The sequence below is a fragment of the Apis florea genome, unplaced genomic scaffold (assembly GCF_048593485.1).
Source record: "Apis florea isolate Af1SG1 unplaced genomic scaffold, ASM4859348v1 contig_2897_pilon, whole genome shotgun sequence".
NCBI lineage: Eukaryota > Metazoa > Arthropoda > Insecta > Hymenoptera > Apidae > Apis > Apis florea.
The window spans coordinates 2,836,401-2,856,358 of record NW_028256665.1 but is presented as its reverse complement, the minus strand read 5'-3'; the positions used below and the strand labels follow the sequence as shown (position 1 = coordinate 2,856,358).

Sequence of the window (19,958 nt, the reverse complement as noted above, 5' to 3'; positions counted from 1 at the left end):
TAAAATATAATTTTTCAATAAAATCATTAAATTTTATTTTTTTAAACAAAAATTTAATATCTATACTTTATTAAAATAAAAAGTAATGATATTTCTAAAATATTATAAATTTTTATAGAAAAATATTATAAATATATAATATTTTTATATAATATTTTATATAAATATATAAAGTTTACAATATTTTTATGTAAATTAAATTCAATTTATTTCACTTAATATTAATTGATATTTATTTTTTTTTTTAATTTTTTTTCAACTTTTTTAAACTTTCAATATTTTTAAAAATATAATGATCTTTTAATAATCGCATAATATTTTATTTTTCTTTAAACATATAATAAAAAATTAATATTTTTTTATATGTTAAGCACATATTGAAACAAATTTATTTAAAATTATTATATAATTTACAAATTTACTACAGAATAGACTCCAATATCGCATTTGTTATTAAATTAATATTAATAATAAATTAGATTCTACATCGATGAATGTTTCGCATTTCCTATTAAATTAATATCAATTAGATTCTACATCGATGAACGTATAAAATTAACATTCTTTGCCATGACACCCATTAAATTCCCTTCTTTATCGTTAATCGTGAACGCTATTGTGCGCTTTTCCATCCCCTATTCTGTCTCTTTTTAACGAGATTATAAGTCATTCTATCCTATTCTATCGCGTGTCGCATTGCGCGTTTATTGGTGCGCAGGCTCATTGCAATATAGAACTTTTTCGAAAACCTCATTTAACAACAAGTCGGCTCTTTGAGAAACTGCGTCATGAATCCATATTTTCTATGACCTATCAGGTTCAGCATCGATTTTTTTTGGTAACCATGTTCAAAAACAATATTGTGTAAACAGTTAGTCCATGGAACATTGTACCGCGTCACGTTTAGCGCATCACGCATCTGCAGAGCTTACGGCTATGCGTAATACAATCGACCAACTATTATCTTACTCTTTTTTTTGTATTCGTCGAACGATATAGAAGATTACAAGGTTGCTGTAATTGTACTGTATTGGAATCAAAAATTTAATAATATAATAATAAAATATATATAAAGTACACATAATTATAGGTTAGAAATTTTTACGCTTTTTAAGATATAACACATTTAAATATAATAAAAAAAATAAAAATATGTACTTTAATAAAATTTAAATAATAATAATGAGTGGCATAACTCGAATAAATCTTTTTTTAATAAACATATTTTATATTAAATGTATAAATTATAACATTATATAATTACAAATTATAAATTTATTATTTCTTTAAATTTATTACATTTAAACTACTTTTGTTACAAAATATTATTTCCTAAAGAAAATATTGCATCTATTACTATCATATATTATTAATTTGCTTAAATTATAACATTTATTATTTCAAGAAAATATAAAAGTATATATTTATTTGTTATAAATTTTTTTAAAATAATTTATATAGATTTTGACTAAAAAATAAGACTATGAAAACATTTTTATTACATGGATTATCACATAATTTTAATAAGAGAATGATGAATTGATGAATAAAAATTATTATAGGAAAAATTTGTAGTTATTTTTGTATATATTTTTGTATAGTAATTTCCAAATCCAAGATGACCTTGATATACTTTCAAAAAATTGGCGTGAAGGAACCATCATTTCCGTTAGGTAGCTAAGTACATACGTGAACGTTCTTTTTTGCCGCACGCATGCTCATCGCTTATTATTGATATCGCGAACATCGTGCGACGGCGTACCGCATATCGGTCACGGCCACCGACGAAACTGTTAATTATCTATTAGATATGAACGAGGTTTACGAATATCGATATTAAAGTGACATCATAATTTTAAATGAATTAAGAATTCTAATATGCAAAAAATATGCAAACAAATGATTTATATATCAATAACGAAAATTCATTTATTATATGATATCGTGAATGTTAGAATTTGATGGACAACTTTACATTATATCATAATTATATTAAATTACAATTATATTAAAATTTATATTTGTAAATATTAATTTCTAATATTATAGTATTATATAGTAAGTATTAATATTACTTTTGTCGGTAGATAAAAGAAATGCCAAAGCACAAAAATCCATAAAAATCATATATAAATTTATCTTCAATTAATTTAATCTTACATATATTTGCATTATATCTTACAATAAATTATATGCCATTATATTATATGCCCCAATATTTAAAGAATTAATTTCTTGTATGCAATGTGTTTGTTAGCAATAAAATATATAATTACAAAATTTTATTTTATTTATATTTAATTTATATTTATATTATGTAAATTTATATTATATATTTATATTATTACATTATGTTAAAAAAAATTTAATATTTTTAATTATATTTTATATATATATATATTATAATAAAACTATATTTTTTTCTTAATAACTTTTAAATACAAAAGTAGACAATAAAGTAGACAATAAATAAAATTAACATAATAATAATACGATATATAATATAATATTTAATAAAAATTCTAGCGAATTGTATATTATTATATTAAAATTATATATTTATATAAAATTATTTTTGAATTATTTTAAAAATTATAAGTAAGAATATTACAATTAATTTCTTATTTTTTTTAATTAAAAAAATAATTATTTAAAAAATTTTTAAGAATATAAATATAAAAATGTAACTAATTTAAATTTAAAAATTTTAAATAGAAATTATTTATTTATCGTATTTGGATAAACGTCGAAAAATACATAGTATTTAAGAATAACATAATCATAAAATATAATCAGCAGATTATCTATAATACCTACTGATAAATAGAAAATGTTCAATAGTAATTGATAATATAAATATATAAATTTATTAATTTATATAACAAATATTTTTTAAATAGAAAGTCTTTAAAGTTTTGTAATTTCCCGATTACTATTCCCGAAAACTATATTCTCAACGATAAAATTAATTTATATATGATATGAATATACAAATATACAATATTCTAAGAATTAATCATGCAATATTTAAATTGATTCTGGTAGTATAATAAAAAAATATTTCAAACAAAAATATATTGATATGAAATGAATAAATAAAATTTGAAAGCATTATTAAAATTTTTTAAATAACATTAATATATTTTTCTATTTATTTATATAATTATATAATTATTATATTATAAAATTATATAATATTTTTATAATATATAAAAAAATAAAATTAATGGGACAATTAAATGCAATAGGACATATTAAATATTTTAATCATGATTTTAAAAAATTTAACTTTTATTCGAAATACAGAGAAAAATAAAAAACGAAATAATTTTAACTGGCAATTATTTAGAATCTTTTAATTGCAAATGCAACAGCAAAAATTAGTTTATTGAACATTTCCTTTTTTGCTTATATATATATAGAATCATGGACTCGTCATTCACATTTTTCTCTCGCACGTCATATGATGATTGCATTCAGTATAATCAACCAATACAATCCCATAAATCGAAATCCTGAATGAAATTCAGTCTTTATTTTAATTCTATCATTATTTTTGTAAGATTCATAATTTTTATAAATAATATTAAAAGAAAATTTAATTACATTAAAAGAAAATTTAATTACAATAAACTTAAATTATGTTCTATTATTAGAATTAAATATCGAACTTTAAATTAACAATTTTCTATATCAATATTAAATTAAATTTTATATCAAAGAATTTTAAATTTACATTAAATTCATATTTACTTTATAATTTACTCAAAATCAAAATCATTATATATTATTATTATGAATTTATTGATGAATAATTAATTAATATTAATGAATAATTCTAATGAAAAATGCAAATAAATAAACTAACATGTTGCAAATCAATTTCATCTGTGATGTTATATTATATGATTCAATTTATGTTTTATATACATATGAAACTAGATACTAATATTTTATCAATCATCTCATTTATTCGTCATTATTAATCTCACATTCTTTTCTTTATTCATTTTAATTTTTATAACAATTTTACGAATCCAAATAAGATTTCTATGTATTTCAATTATAAGACATGTAATTTTTATGCATAATTCAGTAATAAAAATAAAGTATATACCATATTTTTTATATTTTGATTTTCAATTTTTTAATTTTTTAATTCCAATATTATAAATAAAAACAAATTTTTAAATAGTTATAGAATAAATGTTGAATATTAAGTATCACTAATATTTTTAATCTAATATTTGATTTCTTGACCTAAAATGACGCTCAAGTAATTATAATATTTTTTTTATTCAAAGTTGCGCATTATTTTTATTTGAGAAAATATCGACCGACTTTATGAAAGAACATTGTAACCATTAAAATTGAAGTTAATGCAAGATAGTCCATGTAAACTATTTAAATATTTTTTTTCCTTATCTTGTGAATAGAATCAAAAATTTTCATAATAACACAAAATTATAATTAAAAATTTTGTATTAAACATATAATATAGAAACATTTTAGAAACAATTAGAAACAAATAAAAAAAATTAAAGATTTATATAATTAATATAATAAATTATATAATTATAATAATAAAGATTATTATAATTTTTTTTATTTAATAATTTAGAATATAGAAATATTAATTAATATAACTACTATTAAATGTATCATAAACAAGTAAATAAAAAATATAACAAAATATTTCAAATAAAGAGCAACAATTTCAATTTTCTATATTGTGAATATGATGATTTTAGTATTCATTAACTAACATCGTTTCATGATTGCAATTTTAAAATATTTTGTATGGATTGTAAGCAGGACTTAATCCATAATGATCTATTATTTACAAGACAAGATAAAAAATGAAATCAAAAAGAGTTATATCATTTCTCCTAAACTTCTTTTTTATCCAATCACTATCATTTAAGCCCAGATTTTTTATTAATCTAGAAATAGTTTAAATTAAAAGTTAGATAAAAATTATAAAAAATTATGGAGATTATAATTATAAATGAATATCGTTCCAATAGCTGTCGTTTTACAACTAGAAAATTAATGAGAAATCTTAAGGAAGCAAAGAGAAAAAGAGAAAAGAGAAAGCAAAAGAAAAGATTAAAATGGAAGAAGAAAATTAGAATAAAATAAAAATAAAAATAGATAAAGAGTATAGAGAATAAAAAAGAGAAATAGGAAAGAAGAGAAAAAAGACAAAGAAAGAGAGAGGTGTAGGGCTAAACGCACCCGAAAAACGCGCTCATTGCATTCGAGCCATCTCTCGCAGGGAAGCCCGGCTTTGACCCGGTAGCCGGCGGCGGCACAGTCCGCGCGGCTGCCTGACGCATTGCAGGTGCGCGTCGGCCAATCACAGGCCTGGTTAGTTCGCCCGGACTTGTCCTGTAAACACGACCGCACCCACCCCGCATGTAAAGCGGATTTGCACGATTGTCTATGACGACTATTTTGTATGTCGGACGTTGTGTCGTTCCTACTTCTTCCTATTTGTCCAATTAAAAACTAGTCGTTTTTTCAGGGTTTTCGCAGAGGAGAAGCCGCACGGAACTATCTGTCGATCGCGTAGGAAACGGCGCAGCGCATCACCGCGTGAACTCCCCTTAACCCCCGTCTAGATTGCCGACCAATCAGGAGATACCGTCATGTAGCCCGTTAGGGGCGGCGTAGTGATACTTGACTGAGACAAGCGGCAGAGAGGCTCGTACATCGAGAGAGAACGGTGGACTCCATTGCTGTCCCGAGTGCGTTTCTCGTCGGCTGTGTCGTATTGCGTGTCTGTCCGTGCTTTCGTGCACATAAGTTTTCTTCCCACATTGGAGATATTGTGAATAATATCCTTTGTGTTTAGTGCCTAAACGATATTTGAAATCGTCAAACGTATCAAGACGTAAAAACGAGCCAAAATGGTAAGTCCAATATTTTCTTTCCTGGTGCGTGTGCTTATGCGGACGTCGTTTAGCGGCCCCTCGCCCTCACCCTCGTCTTGGCTTTCGTTTGCCGCATTGACGCGTCGAGTGCACGTGCAACCCAACCGATACGCATTTATTATGAAACTTCTTTTTGTAATATTTTTTCGATTAAAAAGTTTCGATTTCCATTTCTATGTCATTTTATATCTTGTCCTATATACCAATTTACTGACGCACTATTATAATATTACATTCGTAATGGCCGGTATGCGGCGATGGACCGACTATCGATCCATTTCTCCTCCGGTGACTACGTATGTGTATTTTTCTCAGTCTTTCTGAACATGTCATAAATTGCAAAAGTTTCAAAAATATTCATGAAAACATTAAGGAAACATTAATGTAAAAAAAAATAACAAATTTTTTAAATCTTCTGCTTTAGATATAGATAGCATTATTATAAACAGTACAATAAAAACTTTTGAAAGTCAAAATTATAATATGTTTTTTTACATATCAATGTAACGATATTAAATGTTAAAAACTTCTTTAAAATTATAAATTTACAAATTATCAATTTAAAATATCTTATCTTTAGATTATCAATCTCTCGTGAGATAATGTCGTATTTCTTTGAATATTTCACTAATTCCAATTTAATGTTAAATTATTAATAGTAAATTCCAATAATGAACTATTATCATTTGTATATTTAAAAATTGAAAAATTAATATTAAAAAAATTTAATTTAATCATATTTAATGAAATAATTATATATAAAGCTATGTGTATAACATTATTATTATTATTATTATATGTATTTGTAGATGTATTTCAATGTTATTATGATTTCAAAAGGAATTTATCTTCATTTAAAGTACAAACTTTAAAATATATTCATTTTTTTTATCTTATTTTATATCATATTACTTTTTTTATCAAAATTTTGTTTGAACAAATTAATATAATGAAAGAGAATAATCTTTCAGAAGAGAATATACAAATTTTCTTTTATATAATTATTTTTTTTTTATGGATGATCATTGTTTTCCTTATGTATATAGTATATAGTATTCGACAATGAACCATTACACAGTAATACTTCACTATTGATTTTCGCGGTCTCTTGCCGTTGCGCTAATTTCCTCTATTTCTTATACATCGTATTTGTTCTACAATTAGTTTTCTCATATTCTTAAATTCTTTAAATTCTTTTATCAAAATTTAAAGATTCTAATATTATTGTATGTATATTTAACTATAAAAATGTTGAAAATTCTTATACATGTATAAATACATTTATTTATATTTTATAATTATATAATTTTATTTTTTAAATTTTCAAATCACAAAAAGTAAGAATACATATTATGTAGTATTCAGAATTTTAAATAAAATTTTCATTTTTATTATAATTTTATAATTGTAGTTTTATGCTCAAAGGTGTTCAACTGCCCTCTTATCGCATAACCTAAAATGTATATTATTTCAATCATCTAAATTGTTTATGCATATAAATATTAAAATTTTATAAACAAATGTCTAAATGGACTAAAAATAATTTTTTAATAAAACTTTTTACTTTTATGGTTTTACTTTTTATTTTTAATATGGTTATAAAATTTAATCTATAATATATTATATATTTTCCTTTCAATAAACAATTGAATATTATATTATTATTTTATTTTTGATATTGTTTTTAATGTAGATTATAATGCTCATTGGATATTTTTATATAAAATATATATTATATGCATGTAATTGACTTATATTCAGAATATATTTTATTATTTTATAATTTAAATTAATTTAAAATTTTTAATATTCTATTACTATTGATTTTAAAATGAAATAATTTATTAAAATAATAAATATATAAATAATAAGAATTTTATATTTGTAAAATTCTAAGATTTTTTATTCAAAAGTACAATATAAATGAATAACATTTTATATAGGAAAAATATCATATTGTATTAAATTAAATTATATGTATTTATGTATATTGATATTTTAAATATTAATCAAATAGATTATTATAATTTATAAAAAATTATTTTATATTTTAATACATTTTTCATGATGTTCAACAAAATAAAATTTTTATATGCAAAAAAAATTAGCTAGATCTTAACAATATTATATTAATGGTTTATATATTTAAAATTAAAAATTTAATTTTTTAATTTTAAGGCTGATCAACTCACGGAAGAACAAATTGCAGAATTTAAGGAAGCATTTTCGCTATTTGATAAAGATGGAGATGGTACTATCACAACTAAAGAGTTGGGTACAGTTATGCGATCACTAGGTCAAAATCCCACAGAAGCTGAACTTCAGGATATGATTAATGAAGTCGATGCAGATGGTATTTTATATTTAATATTTAACATTTACATTTTGATATTATTTATTATGCAATTTTTATATTCATTAAATTGCATATAATTTTAACATTATTTTTAAACTTATTTTGTTAAGATACTTGCATAATAGAAAAATAATTCTTATATAATATATATAATTATCTTTTTCTTAAGAACATTGGAAAAAAATCTGATTTCAGAAAAAATCAAAACTAAAAATACTTGGAATTGTAGGTAATGGCACAATTGATTTTCCGGAATTCTTAACTATGATGGCTCGTAAAATGAAAGATACTGATAGTGAGGAAGAAATTAGGGAGGCCTTCAGAGTATTTGATAAGGATGGAAATGGTTTCATATCTGCAGCAGAACTCAGACATGTTATGACAAATCTTGGCGAGAAACTCACTGATGAAGAAGTTGATGAAATGATTCGAGAGGCTGACATCGATGGTGATGGCCAAGTTAATTATGAAGGTATAATTAAATATAATAATTTTAATTTAAATAATAATATATATTTTATTATGCAGTTTCAGAATTAAAATTTTGTTATCAATATTTTAAAAATTCAAATTAATACAAACTTTTTCAGTTAAAATTTTAAACATTTGTATAATTTTTAAATTTAAAATATATATTTATAAAATTACAATTCTAAAAATCATTTTATTTATCTAGAATTCGTCACAATGATGACATCAAAGTGAATGCAACCTGTGTAATGGAAAAACTTGCAACTTGGAGTGGTGTTGACGTATTAAGATAAATCAAGAAACAAAGAAAAATATAATGTTAACAAAAAACGAATCGACCAGAAAGTGAAAAAAATCTTGTATCTGGACGCAAAGATGTCTATAAAACGCGAAAAATCAACGTCCAACACGCGTTAATCATTAACGATAAGTAATACAGGGCAATTGTTTAATTAAAAGAATTATACTAAAATCATTATCTCTAAATACACAAAACTTAATTACACAACATGAACATAAAAATACATATTACACGCACACATACACAAATACAAAAAAAACATACAGCACACACATAAATAGCATCTACATAAAAGATAATTTATTTCCGTATTAAAAAATATATAATTAAAAAATGTTAGATATATATATATAAATATAATATATATATATATATATATATATATATATATATATATATATATATATATATAAAATGTATAAAAATGCGTTTGTTGATGATAAAAGTTTTCCTACTTTCCTCTCTTTTTGATCTTGTCCTTTTCTTCTCTGCGTATACTTTTGAAGATTTTCATATGCAAGTTTTTTTAAATTCTACTTTTCAAAATATTGAGAAAAATTATGTGAATGGAGAAGAGGAAAAGTATTAAAAGAAAGGAAAAATTAACAAATTATTATAACATTGTGTAGGTTCAAATGTTAATCAAGATAAATTAAAAATTTAATCTGATTGTTCCTCAATCAAAAAAAAAAAATGTGTTTATAACGTTAACAATATAATATTTGCTCTAATGAAAAATTTTATTAGTAACGTACATATTAAGCGTTTGTTTTATTTTATTAAAAAAATTAGTTTGGATATTTTTTTTCATAGTTCAAAAATAACTTTTTTGCTGATAATTCCGTAATAATATCTGAGAAATATAAGGATTAAGGAAAAATCCTCAATGAGTTCAAAGATGCATAATATTATCTTGAACCACGTATTTGTGTAAAGACAGAACATTTATGAAATTAATTTATATCAGAAATTTTAATTTTGTTATATCTTTAAAAATCCTATGTAATATATAACATTATACACGTACATATACACATATACGCAAGTACACAACAGCAACATATAAAACATATTTCACCAAGTGCGTTCTGTATTCAATTTCATTATAATCTCCCGTTTGTATTTTATCTCCACTGAAAAAGCCTTAAAACGCGTGCGCGTTATACAACGTCGACACCACTTTTGTTGAAATATAAATGAAATCACAGGGAAATAGGGATGAGGGATTAAAAAAGGAATCAAGTCACAACAGTGATCGGTGCATTATATTTTCCTTCACCCAGGGGTGCGTGCCAGTCTCGCAAGATGAGCAACTAAAACCGGAAAAACTGGTGTGATTTTGTGCGATTCGTACGATAATGTTACTTAAATATTAAGAACAGACACCGAAGAGTGGAAACACATGCGTGTCGGTGATTCAATCATAATATATATGTAATATATATTATATATACATGTATATAAATATATATATACGTATATATATATATATATATATATGTATATATATATATATGTATGTATGTATATATAGTTATATATAATTAATTTACGAAAAAAAAGGAAGAAAAGAAGAAAGAATTCCTCCACAGTCCTTTATTATTTAATATTGAAGTGAACAAAATGAGAAGTACTTGTATTTCTGGTGACCTAGATCGCATTGATCATAAAAAGACAAAATAAATGTATCCTCATTTTTAGGTCACAACTACTCAATTCGTTTCCTTCATTAACCAATGGACCTCTCGTTTCAGCCATTTTTATCTTCATCGTCATTTTCAATGGCATCTAGGAATAGTTTGCCGACAAAATGTATGTGTATAATTCACTATCAAGATTCGCGTTAACATATCTACGAAGTTTCATCGGTTCGAAAGCCTTTTATAGAAATATTAAGGCATACGAATCGCAACAAAGAGCTCTTACAACTATTTTACTTCACTTGCGATCGTTCTGATAGCTGTTATCGTTATTGTGAACATAAAATTAAAATTTAGATTTACGGCGAAAATGTTCTCACTTTGTAAAGATGCAAAAAAAAAAGAGAAAGAGGAATCATGACAAAAGTCCTTTTGTAAATGGTGATATAGAACTTATTCAAACAACATCCCTATTTAAATGCTTAAACAAGTTATTGCTCGTTTCATCGATCATTGACAATTAGTGTTTAAGTCTAAGTTAAAAAAATATATTCCAATATTTAATATTAATTTTATATTCGTGTCGCAAGTTATACATAGTCTAAACTATAATTTTATTGTTCAAAGTTCTTTACAGCAAGCGCCAGGAGCCGATATTTGAGTTAAAAAAGATAAAATAAAAAAGTTAGTATTGTATTTAAAAAATAACTAAAGCCTTAAATTTATCAAAAAAATGCATTCTAATTTCTTTAAGAGTTGTTTCTTGAGATATTTGTTCCTCGCAAATAAAGTAGTGGAAATTCTATATCATTCTTGTTCTCAATCTTTTCTTCGATATTACACAAAAAATATTAAAATGCGATATTTATAAAACTCCGTCGTGACGTGGATAAGACATTATTTATTTTTGATGTTTATCTTTAAAAAATAATTCCAATAAATGTATTTATTCATTCGGCTAACAAAGAAATTTTTGCTACATGTTTCTTTATCCTGTATTTGAGATTGTATGATTATTATTTCTATTTTATGTGAGATATTTTCCGCCATATTTCAAAGGCATATTTTATTTATCATGCATGACGAAGCGATACAGTTTGTATAAAGTGTTATTAAGTTAATAAATTGTTCCCATACATTAAAAAGTCAATGAATTATTACTTATTTTACAAGAATAATAATTTTTTTTTCTCAAAAAAGTTTTTTTAAATATCATATAACTTTTAATTTAAATCTAATGTTATTACTATTTTGCATAATGATAGGATTTTAAATTGAAATATTATTACATTTTGTACAAATTTTAAATATATTCATATATCTCGTTAATATAAATAATTATATAAATAATATAAAAATAATATATTTTAAAATTAATATACTACTAGTAGTAAAAATTAATGATTTAAATTTTCTACTTTTCTATTAAAATTTTTAAACATGTTATGTATATAAAATAATATAAAAATTTTAATTAATATAATAAATAAAAATTAAAATTTTTAAATAATAATATTTCTACTAAATTTTATAATTTGTACTAATTATGTATTAATATAAATATATATTTATTCTCCAATTTTATTCTTACTTCATTTTAATAATAAAAGTTTCTTTTTTAATAAAAGGTAAGAGCCTTTTTTTAAAAATCTTACATTAAATACATAAAAATTTATGTAAAAAATATTGTATTTTCATGCAATTTTGTCCGGAAAATTTAATGTTTTATAAATTTTTTGCATGTTTTTATAGTATACAACCTTCTGGAATAATCTTAAAATGTAAACATACTTCTTGTAATAAATTTTTTAATATCCTTGCCTGATTCTCTGAACTCTGTAAATCCATATTTATTATAGTATATATTGATTTTTTTTTTTTTTTTAATAAAAAAAAATTAAAATTTTTTTTTTGATAATTTGCTTTAAATAAATGCATTTTGAAGTTGATTTAAAGAAACTTACCCCATTTATTATAACAGTTGGTATGAAAGAAATTCTTGGTATTAATACATTTGTTAATTTTCCATATTCAGCCAAAAGTTTTTTACCTTTTTCTTCATTATAACACTTAAGTATAGGATTATAGTCTATATTCATTTTTTTTGCACAGGTTTCCATAATCTTTTTTGGTATCATGTTATTTTTAATCATACAAGATAGATATTCTAATTTAATGGAAGAATTCTTCAAAATATCTATAGAACATGCATGAATAATATTTGCTGCACATTCAATAGGTCCATGTTGACATTTAAATTCATATCCATCTTCTGTTTTCAATGTCTATAAGAAATTTGATTAATTTAAATGAATAATTCTAAATATATATTTATTTTCATCTCTAAATTAAAAATAATCATTTAATTTAATTCAAATATATTTGAAAATATTTAAATAAGCAAGATATACTAATCTATTGTTATTATTAAAATGAAAAATATATTGGAATAACATATTATGATAGAATATTATTAGAATTATTTTATTATAATATGTTATATTAGTATTATAGTATACTTATGCTATACTAATGTAATAATAATACATAATTTTTAAGAAATATATTATTTAAAATTTTCTTTTTTTTTATATAAAGTTTCTTACCATAGCTTTTCCATATGGTATAAATTCTATTTGTACATTATCTGGAATTCTATGATATGTTGGTAATAACTGTTTTATAAAAAAACTGCGTGAATCTGGACATAGAGCTTCATAATAAATAGCTATGTGTACTTTTTGTGCATTTCCTTCATCTTTTTGGCTTAACGTTACTGGTTGATTGTCCTGAAGCTGTGCTATACAAAACTTAGCAGATATCCAAGAAAATCGAGAAAGTTATATAATTATTTTTATTTTTATTTTTAAGCCATTGACATGAAAATTAAATATTTATATATATAAAAATAACACTTTATGTTTATAATATTTATTTCATTAATTTTAATATATAATTTTATTAATTATATAATTATTAATTATGAAAACTATTTGTACTAATATAAATTTTATATATTAATTGATTACTTATTTAATATATATAATTTATAATTATATAATAATAATAATTTATATAGCATTTAAAATTGAAAATTATAAGAATTATTAAATTTTTAAATTAATTTTAAATTAAAATGAACATACTAGTAAAATAATTAATTAATTATATATTAATTAAAAGTAAAAATATCTTAAAAAATCAATTTCACATTTTATAACATTATGAACATATGGATTTTTACCTTTTATGCCAGATTTTCCTTGTGTATAATTTAACCATATTTTCGAGGATTGCCAAAAAAGTAAAACTGACAAAATAATCAATAATATCTTCCATCGAAAAATTCCTAATCCCATTATCCGTAATTATAAAAATAAAAATTAAAATGATGATATAAAAATATAAAATTTTACTTGTGATAAAAGTTTAATGCAAGAATTTATGGTGTCGCATCACAATAAACATGGAAGTAAATTATTTTGTACTACTCTTCAACTTGAGTTATTATATATTTTATTATAGAAATAAAAAATATAATTGATATATGTAAAATAAAATTTGTTTATATATATTACCAATTAAATATTACTAATATATTTTAAAATTTTTTAAAATATTTTCAATTTTTTTTTAATTTAATAATAATAAAAATATATATTAACAATTTAATAAAGAATCAAATTTTAATTATTTTTATAATGTTTAAAATAATAATTTGCAAATTATATGTACTATTAAATTTATAATAATCATACAATTTAAAATTATGTATAAAGTATAAAAAAACTTGGACAACTGATAACCTCAAATGTATCATTGGTTGATTAAAATTATATCTGAATATCATGGAGTGCAAGAAACAAAAAATATATTATCCTATAATTATAATATAAATATATAAATAATATCATATATGAAAAAAGTTGGTATTTAAAATTTTTTAAGACAATGTAAATTTTTCTAGATTTTATATATATATTTACATTATTTTTTATTAAATATATATAAATATTTGGTACAATAGAAATTGTAATTAACTAAGATTAAAAAATATTTATTATTATTATATATTATTTATTTATTATTTTTTATTATAATTAAATATAATATCAATTTTAGTTATTTTCCAATATGTTCAAGTTCTTCTAAAAATGTTTTGCATTTTCCTTTAAGTATCTTAATTGCTTCTACAAATAATACAGATGGTAATAATGTTCCCACTGATTCAATAGTAACTATAAAAGAAAAAAAAAACAATGTTAATATATACATAATATTTAAATAAATAATATTTTTAAAATAACAATATTTTAACTTACAGATAATATGATTTCTTATTCTACTTAATCGTATACATCCTTTAAGATCCTCATGCTGAAACACATTTCTAGAACAACTATCATAGCGAGGATTTTTTACTCTTGCTTCACGAGAATCTGGATCACCAGGTTTATTCTCAATTACTTCTATAACACCTATGCTAAAGCAATTTTTTAAACGATCTGCCATTTCTCCTTTTACTGGTTTTATTATTTGTATATCTGGTAATAATCTGTATGATGCTGTAGCTAAAAAAAATATATATAATATTAAATCCAAAAACATCAATTATAAAATAATTTATATTATAAAACTTGATAATATAATACTTTAGTATCTATTAAACATCTAAAATTAAATATCTAATATTTAACGTACCTACAGGAGAAAATTTAGCATGATCTTTCCCAATTCCTTTGACTGCATGCATAAAAGCATGAATTTCTTGTCCTGGACGCATTTTACATATTAAAATATCATTTTCTAAAACACCTAATTGTTCTGTTCCTCGAGGATAGAGTTCTGCTTGATGTCCAATAGGAACCCATTTAATATCTCTACTATATACTATAAGTAAAATTATTTTTCTTTTTAAATTTTTATCATTTTTTTTAACTATATTAAATATTTACCATTGCTATTTCTATACATATCATTTGTCCTTCGAGAATCTTTAGGTGCTTGAGAATTCCAAGTACATGATATTTTAAGTTCATATCTTAATGTATCTTGATCACTAACTTCATCTTGATCTTTAGCAGTAGAAGAAGGATATTCAAATAATCTTGGATCAGCTCGAAGTGGTATTAAACCCAATCTTTAATAATAATATATGTTATTTTTAAACAAAAAGATAATTTTAAATAAAAAATTACCTATGAGCTAAAACTTCATCTTGAATCAAACTTGTATTATTCACAATATAAACTTTTTCTATAGCCATGGTTGGTACTTCACTTAAAAGAACTCTACGAAATGCATTAGCAAATCCAACAGGATAACCTATTAAATCAAATTCTAATTCTCTATTATCTTCAGATTCTCTTATAACTTGTATTTTGAATTCCTAAAAATGTAAATCAATATATTATACAATAATTACATAATTTGAAAATAATGAGAAATTAAATGAAAAAATAAAAAATTATAATATTTTCTATTCAAATTAAAAAGCGTACTTTTTTAAAATTATGTAAGTTCCAATCCTGTTGAGGTTGATAATGTGTATATTCAGAAGCCTAAAAAATAAAATTATCATTAATAATTATTTATTTTAATTATAATATTGTATATTATTTAAAATACTTACATTTGGTATACCATATTCTTCAAGAATAACACGAGATTTTCGAATTTCTTCCATTATTCACTATTTGTTATAATTTGAGATTATATTTGAACATATAGTATAACCATATATTCCAAAGTTTGTGTTCCTCAATGTATCAAATGCTGCTCAAATATATATTATTGTTATAAGTATTAATTTATATACATTATTTAATAATATATTTATTAATTTATTTAATAATATAAAAAAAGTTATTACTTATAAAATATTAATACGAATATAATTTAATTTTGAAAATATAAATTTGTAAAATAAGGTCATATTTTATATTTAGAAATATATAAATATATTTTTTCTTTTTTTTAGTTATATAGTTTGTAATTTACAAAAAATTATGAAAATTTATAATGTTAAACTAAAAATTTGTATAAGTATATATATATATATGTTATAGGAGAGAAAGAAAAGGATGATAAAAGAGAGGATCCTATATTAATATCTTAATAATTTAAAAATTTATTTATTTATTGTTTCTGAATAAAATATAATTTGATAATTTTTTTTCATTAAAAAAATATTTATTATATTCGACAGACTTTCTTCGGTATATATTACTTAGACTTGTTCGTGCTTGATCGAACAATGCAATTAATTCATGTGCATCGTGATCAGCTAGTGTTTTTTGCTAATTCCGAAATTTGTTAACAAAGCCGTAACGAAAGGAAAATATTACTTAAAATTATTTTGAGAATTTCCAATTAATTCATGTTTTCACATTTAATTTTATATTATAATTTTATTAATATAATATTCATAAATATAATAATATATATAATATAATAATACAAAAGTTAATAGAATTATCCACTTTATTTGGCAGTTTTAATATAATATTATAAAGTATATTATAAATTATAATATTATAAATATTCCAATGAATAATTTGATTAGATTTGATTCAAATTAATTTTAAAATTGTGAATTTTTTTTCTTTTAATAATATAATCACCAATTATCAATAATTGTGTCCTACTTCACAACACTATTAATTTATTAATTTTTTTCATAAATATATATATATTTTTTTAATCCAAAGCAGCAGCACCAGAAATGATTTCAATCAATTCTCTAGTAATTACAGCTTGTCGAGTACGATTGAATGTCAGAGTTAATTTATCTATCATCTCTCCTGCATTCTTACTAGCATTATCCATTGCAGTCATTCGACTTGATTGTTCACTACAAGCACCTTCTTTCATTGAATAAAATAATAAAGAAGCTAGAGAAAATTCTAAATAGCTTTGAATTACATTTTCATCCAAAGAATCATATATAGATAATTTTGGTGCACTGACTACTGCATTTTTATCAAAAAGAGGTAATTGATCAACACTATATGATACTACAGATTTGAATCTATTATAAACAATACGACCAGAACCAAAACTATACCTGTAAATATATATTTATTAAATTAAATGTATAATATTATAAATAATTATATATGAAATATACTAATTTGAAAATTAATTTGATATTTTAAAATAATATATATTGTAAATTAATAAGAATACATACCCACTGTTCATGATTTCAATTGCTACTTTAGCAGCATCATTAAATGTAGGTGGTTTACGACCAACTTCAGATGCAACAAATAATATATTATTAGCAAACAATCGTGACAAAATTGCTCGTGATTTTTCACCAACACATATAATTTTTGTATTTTCACGTTCTTTGGGATCTGCTAAAAGAGAATCCCTAATATTACGAGAAACTCCAGTGTGTACAGCACCACACAATCCACGATCACTTGTTATTGCTACTACAAGTTTTTTTTCATCTTCTGGTGGAGCTTGAATTTCAGCTTGTTCATAAAAGATTTTTGTACCAATACCAAGAGGTCTTGCTTGTTTTAAATCCCTTTCTGCTCTATTATATTTAGCAGCAGATACCATTTTCATTGATTGAGTAATTTTTTGAATATTTTTTACAGATTTTAATCTTATAGAAATGGCTTTAAGAGTTGCCATACCACGTTGATGTTGCTGTTGTTGTTGTACAGCAAGTTGCACAAGTGTTTTCATATGATTAGAAAACATTTTGGAATTGAATATTTCTGTAAATTTGTAAATTAAAAATATTATGTTTATCTTATATATAATATATATAGTAAAATTCTTATAAAATTATTCTACATTCAATATTTATAAAAAAACAACTTTAATAATATAAAAATCAAAACTAAATAATTAAAATAATTAAGTATATGTATTAATATGTAAAATAATTAAGTATTTATTCAGTATATAATTTATTTATTAAAACTATAAAAATTATTTTCTTAATTATTATATATTTTTTTAATATTCTTAAAAAATATTTAAAAATAAAATGATATATGATATATATAAAATGATATGATATATATAAAAATAATTTTTTTACACTTCAAAATTACTTAACTAAAAAAATCTAAAAAAATATATAATAAATAAAATAAATTATTATTGAAAAAAACTATTACATATTCTTATTACATATAAATTGTGATTTTTAACATAGTCTATCTACAAAATATAAATAATATAATTTTTCAATTTAAATAAATTAAAAATAATAAAAAATAAAAACTATAAAATAAATAAAAAATATAAATATTAATAAAATATTAAAAAATGTCTAAAAGATCTACTGAAAAATTTTTAAAAAATTTAACTTACCAAAGTTTTTTAGAGATTGAAAAATAAAACAATAAATTACATAAGACAAATAGATATCTTAATAAGATTATAATTAAGAAATAAAATAATAAAATATATTAAATATATATTTTTACCTTATTATTATTATATTTTTTAATTATATTTACTATACCATTATAATATAACTATATTAATATTGCAATATTAATATTACATTAATTACTAACATTAATTTTTTTAATATAATTTATTATATTATAAAGTAATAATTGTTGTTTTTAACAGTCATTTGTCTTACTAAATTTGAGAATAACTGTAGAATAAAAGTTGAATTTAAGATTAACAAAAATTAAAAAAAGGTAAGAAATGAAATAACAGATAATATTATATAATAATATTAGTAATAATAATATTGATTATTTTTTAATAAGAATTATCTTTTAGTAGGAAATATTATCTGATTTATATAATCACAATAAATACTTTAATTATTTTATAATTTTGGAATTAATTTTCTTTATTGAATATCTATTTTTTGTTATTCATTTTGTTATATAATAATTTATTAAAATAACTATTTTAAGTTTTATTTATTGTAATGAATTAAACTCACCGCACGATTATTACAATACGAAAAAATTATGTCAAACGAAATAGAAATGATTATAGGATGTGAAGTCACAGAAAGTGATATAGGTATCTATACATATATGCGTATAAGTTCTAGTAAAAACGATCGATAGATTCCAAGCGCAAAAATATCTTTTAGGATCTAGGGAATTTATTATATATTACTAGTTTATTACAAATTTATAAACTTTTTTTTCTTGATATCTTGTATTTATGATTTCAAATAAAATTTTGTTTCTAATTTACATTAATATTACTGAACAAATTCAAAAATCAAATTCGCATGATAGCATTTTATTTTT

At 21.4% G+C, this 19,958-nt stretch overlaps 4 protein-coding genes across 5 annotated transcripts; 1 reads left to right on the top strand and 3 right to left on the bottom strand.

The window, feature by feature from the left end:
• Positions 1-5,558: 5,558 nt before the first annotated feature.
• LOC100866573 (calmodulin) lies at positions 5,559-10,775 on the top strand. The gene is made up of 4 exons (XM_012488705.3): positions 5,559-5,915; positions 8,115-8,289; positions 8,522-8,764; positions 8,969-10,775. The coding sequence occupies exons 1-4, from the start codon at positions 5,913-5,915 to the stop codon at positions 8,995-8,997; spliced, it is 450 nt and encodes a 149-aa protein (XP_012344159.1). The 5' UTR covers positions 5,559-5,912; the 3' UTR covers positions 8,998-10,775.
• Positions 10,776-12,267: 1,492 nt separating this feature from the next.
• LOC105735947 (gamma-interferon-inducible lysosomal thiol reductase) lies at positions 12,268-14,627 on the bottom strand. Its single transcript, XM_012488721.3, has 4 exons — positions 13,949-14,627; positions 13,311-13,504; positions 12,669-12,989; positions 12,268-12,540 (listed from the first exon to the last, which is right to left on the bottom strand). Exons 1-4 carry the CDS (start codon positions 14,061-14,063, stop codon positions 12,451-12,453), a joined length of 720 nt encoding a protein of 239 aa, XP_012344175.3. The 5' UTR covers positions 14,064-14,627; the 3' UTR covers positions 12,268-12,450.
• A 133-nt stretch (positions 14,628-14,760) lies between these two features.
• On the bottom strand, positions 14,761-16,529 carry Polr1C (RNA polymerase I and III subunit C). The gene is made up of 7 exons (XM_012488673.3): positions 16,337-16,529; positions 16,206-16,265; positions 15,903-16,093; positions 15,660-15,844; positions 15,406-15,594; positions 15,027-15,275; positions 14,761-14,942 (listed from the first exon to the last, which is right to left on the bottom strand). The coding sequence occupies exons 1-7, from the start codon at positions 16,388-16,390 to the stop codon at positions 14,827-14,829; spliced, it is 1,044 nt and encodes a 347-aa protein (XP_012344127.1). The 5' UTR covers positions 16,391-16,529; the 3' UTR covers positions 14,761-14,826.
• A 565-nt stretch (positions 16,530-17,094) lies between these two features.
• ATPsyngamma (ATP synthase, gamma subunit) lies at positions 17,095-19,814 on the bottom strand. Of its 2 annotated transcripts, none has more exons than XM_031917510.2 (3): positions 19,640-19,814; positions 17,897-18,440; positions 17,095-17,770 (listed from the first exon to the last, which is right to left on the bottom strand). In XM_031917510.2, exons 2-3 carry the CDS (start codon positions 18,421-18,423, stop codon positions 17,404-17,406), a joined length of 894 nt encoding a protein of 297 aa, XP_031773370.1. In that variant the 5' UTR covers positions 18,424-18,440; positions 19,640-19,814; the 3' UTR covers positions 17,095-17,403. The 2 variants fall into 2 exon arrangements, with proteins under 2 accessions (XP_031773370.1, XP_086763751.1); XM_086907625.1 differs by having other exon boundaries at positions 19,045-19,715.
• Positions 19,815-19,958: the final 144 nt, after the last annotated feature.

What these genes read in the sequence shown, in the direction of transcription:
- LOC100866573 (XM_012488705.3), top strand. An exon ending in TAATGAAGTCGATGCAGATG is followed by an intron (nt 8,290 to 8,521) that starts GTATTTTATATT and finishes TTGGAATTGTAG; the next exon opens with GTAATGGCACAATTGATTTT. An exon ending in TGGCCAAGTTAATTATGAAG is followed by an intron (nt 8,765 to 8,968) that starts GTATAATTAAAT and finishes TTATTTATCTAG; the next exon opens with AATTCGTCACAATGATGACA.
- LOC105735947 (XM_012488721.3), bottom strand. Translation starts at nt 14,063, where the DNA reads ATGGGATTAGGAATTTTTCGATGGAAGATATTATTGATTATTTTGTCA. An exon ending in AGGAAAATCTGGCATAAAAG is followed by an intron (nt 13,505 to 13,948) that starts GTAAAAATCCAT and finishes AGTTTTGTATAG; the next exon opens with CACAGCTTCAGGACAATCAA. An exon ending in TACCATATGGAAAAGCTATG is followed by an intron (nt 12,990 to 13,310) that starts GTAAGAAACTTT and finishes AATTTCTTATAG; the next exon opens with ACATTGAAAACAGAAGATGG.
- Polr1C (XM_012488673.3), bottom strand. Translation starts at nt 16,390, where the DNA reads ATGGAAGAAATTCGAAAATCTCGTGTTATTCTTGAAGAATATGGTATA. An exon ending in TGCTAAATTTTCTCCTGTAG is followed by an intron (nt 15,276 to 15,405) that starts GTACGTTAAATA and finishes TATTTTTTTTAG; the next exon opens with CTACAGCATCATACAGATTA. An exon ending in AATAAGAAATCATATTATCT is followed by an intron (nt 14,943 to 15,026) that starts GTAAGTTAAAAT and finishes TTTCTTTTATAG; the next exon opens with TTACTATTGAATCAGTGGGA.
- ATPsyngamma (XM_031917510.2), bottom strand. Translation starts at nt 18,423, where the DNA reads ATGTTTTCTAATCATATGAAAACACTTGTGCAACTTGCTGTACAACAA. An exon ending in ATTGAAATCATGAACAGTGG is followed by an intron (nt 17,771 to 17,896) that starts GTATGTATTCTT and finishes ATATATTTACAG; the next exon opens with GTATAGTTTTGGTTCTGGTC.